Genomic DNA, 2677 nt, shown 5'->3' on the forward strand with positions numbered 1-2677 from the left:
AAAAATCCTAATTTGACTCTTCTGTTATTAATCAATGTCAAGGAATACTTCATCTTAAGTTTAATTCAATAATTTCAAGCATCTTCCAGTCTAACAATGATGATAAAGTCTTTGGATGTGGCAGCATGCCTGCTTCGTTTTGCATCAAGCCATTGGAAATATAGCTCTGACGAAATCCGGAACGTATACGTCTCTCTTTAGTACGTCCAAACTACTCCCATTTTAAAGATATAAAGAGGGCTATAATCATATAAAGTCCGTATGAGATGTTCAACGAAATAGAACAAGTATGAGAGCACAGCATGACGAGGCACGATCACCAGCGAACACTGCATTCGCTTCCGGCGAAGGGGCGATCAAGGGGAACGACCATGTCGCACTTGATCCTCATGGTGGTGCTGGAGGTCGTAAAGGAAGAATCCAACTTGAATCTTATCCTGCACCGCAACTCGAGGGTCACGTCGAACAAGCCAGCGCGGCGAGAAACGTCGAAGTTCTGGAGCTCGGAGCTGCTCAGCGCGATGACGGACAGGCCGGACATCGTCGGAAACAGCGTGGTCGTGTTCTTCTTGCCTTGGTAGAATGAAGGAAGCACGCTCAGCCCGAACCTCTCGCCCTTGTAAGAGGCCGTCGCCTGCACCCAATCGTAGTAGATGCCCATTCTCTCGTTAGGGTTTCTGAGGTCCATCACTGCGCTCAGGTTGTACGCAAGGCTGTTCCCCCCGGCCACGGCGGTGACGTTGAACTGGCTCAGAGTGGCCGCCCTTACGTTGGCCTTTACATAAACGGGACGATATACCAGCCAGAGGACGAGGACCAGGACACCGAATAAGATGGCCAAGCCCAGCAGGACGGCCAAGATGGTGCTGAACAGACAGCAAAAGCAGCTCCTGGGCTTGCTCCGCTGGGGCGGGGGAATCTCCGGGCCGTAGAAGGCCCCCGTGAGGGGCTGTCCTTGCTGCATTCTCCGGGTTTGTGGCAGCTGTGAAGCTTCCTGAGTTGCTGCAAGACCCTGAGATTGAAGCGGCGTACAGACTGCAGAAAGAGAAGAAGAAGAAGAAGTAGACGAGTTTCGAGATGAAGATGTTCGGCTGGGGCAAGAAGAGAACTTAAAAGGGGAGTCCCGACTGCGCGTTTCGGAGTTGGACCCAGACAACAAGACAGCCCTACACGGCGTTCTCCGAGACCAGGTCGAAACGCGCGTAATGGCTTGAAGACCAACACCGCGTGGGAGAGTGTACACGAATCTAGATAAAACGATGCTTAGGGTTGAAGAATAATGATTGATCCCATCGGTTTCCCTCTCCTTCTTCTCATATTTATATATTTTAATTTGTTTTTCTCCCATCGGTATCCCCAGAAGGTTGCAACGGTTTTTCAATCCTCGACGACAAAGTAAAGTTTTGTCATCGAATTATAAAAAAAGTCGAGGGCGACTTATAAAAAACAGATTTATGACTTGATTTTTTTCCACGTCTTTTCTTGAATGGTTTTTTAGAACCTTCGGCTCACCTTTCCTTTTATAAGTTTTCCTTATATATGCATCTCCTCAATGATTCATGAAGTACGATATTGTGTTGATTCGGGTGAGAAGTGTGTGATAATCCAGGACAAGGAATTTATATAGGTTCTAAAAAAACATTCGGTAGTCGACCAGGTTAATTTGCGCCTAGGAATTTGATGTTGCATATGAGTTAAAAGGACACTCTTAATTAACTTGATAATTTTATTCATTATAAAGTTTTAGGTTCTAATTCCGTCTAATCCATTAAAAAGCGTACAAAGTGATATTATACAAAATTCAATATAAATGTAATTTCAAAAAACTAGTGATGAAATCATATATGGGTGTTACTTGCCCGATAATGTTGTTAGTAAGACAAAGGACCTGATGAAAATAGAATTAAAATTAACGGTACAAAATTCCTACTTGAGGGTATCATTGATAATAATTCATTTATACCATATTAGTGTTTATTATCAAATTATAAGTGATGGTTGTCTCATGAGATAAGGCATGCCAACTCTGACTTAGTAGACTCGTAATATCTTTCCGAAGTTATATCCACACATGATGATTCTCTATTTATTCGTACTGATGACTCTGTTTCAGTAAGTAAATGATTATTTAGTTTAATGATTTAATATGTATAACTAAATCATCAGGAAACTTACTTTGGGACACCTATGGAAATAAGAGCCTAAAGGGGTACCTAGGCTGGAGGAGGTTTAGGCAAAATAGAGGATTATTTTGTGCTCATGGCTGAAAGTTGGGATATGTTTGTAAGAGGAGCATTTATGGTTTTAGTGGGTTGACATCACTTTCTTTATCTCATCAAGGGAACGCCCAAAATTCAAGTTGGACGGGTTCCCAACTCATTTTAAGAAATGCAAGTACTATCCAAAGGGATCATGAAGGCTTAAAAGGGAAAATTAGATATCAAAATACTTTTTATAACTGTATGTTTTCCTTTGTCTCTCCTTACTATGAAGTTTTTCCTAGAATAGGCTGGCCTCAGGACAACATTTTCCTCGTATCTGGACAAAAAATGCTAAATGAAAATGATTTATTGAGAAGTTCCTTTTATAGTTTTACTTCTTTTTGGAGAAATCTTCATGGTCCTGGTGACAGAAAGAGACCCAAAGGTAAAAATGAACGATATAAAAGTGTCTTTAT

The 2677-nt window shown here is 41.9% G+C and overlaps 1 protein-coding gene across 1 annotated transcript; it reads right to left on the reverse strand.

Annotated features, from left to right (window-relative positions):
- Window positions 1-220: 220 nt before the first annotated feature.
- LOC144705913 (NDR1/HIN1-like protein 10) lies at window positions 221-1266 on the reverse strand. The gene has a single exon (XM_078578780.1). The coding sequence runs from the start codon at window positions 962-964 to the stop codon at window positions 317-319; it is 648 nt and encodes a 215-aa protein (XP_078434906.1). The 5' UTR covers window positions 965-1266; the 3' UTR covers window positions 221-316.
- Between the last annotated feature and the right edge of the window lie 1411 nt (window positions 1267-2677).

Source organism: Wolffia australiana, chromosome 7, assembly GCF_029677425.1.
Source record: "Wolffia australiana isolate 7733 chromosome 7, ASM2967742v1".
NCBI lineage: Eukaryota > Viridiplantae > Streptophyta > Magnoliopsida > Alismatales > Araceae > Wolffia > Wolffia australiana.

Excerpts from the sequence above, each read along its gene's own strand:
- LOC144705913 (XM_078578780.1), bottom strand. The coding sequence starts at position 964 with ATGCAGCAAGGACAGCCCCTCACGGGGGCCTTCTACGGCCCGGAGATT.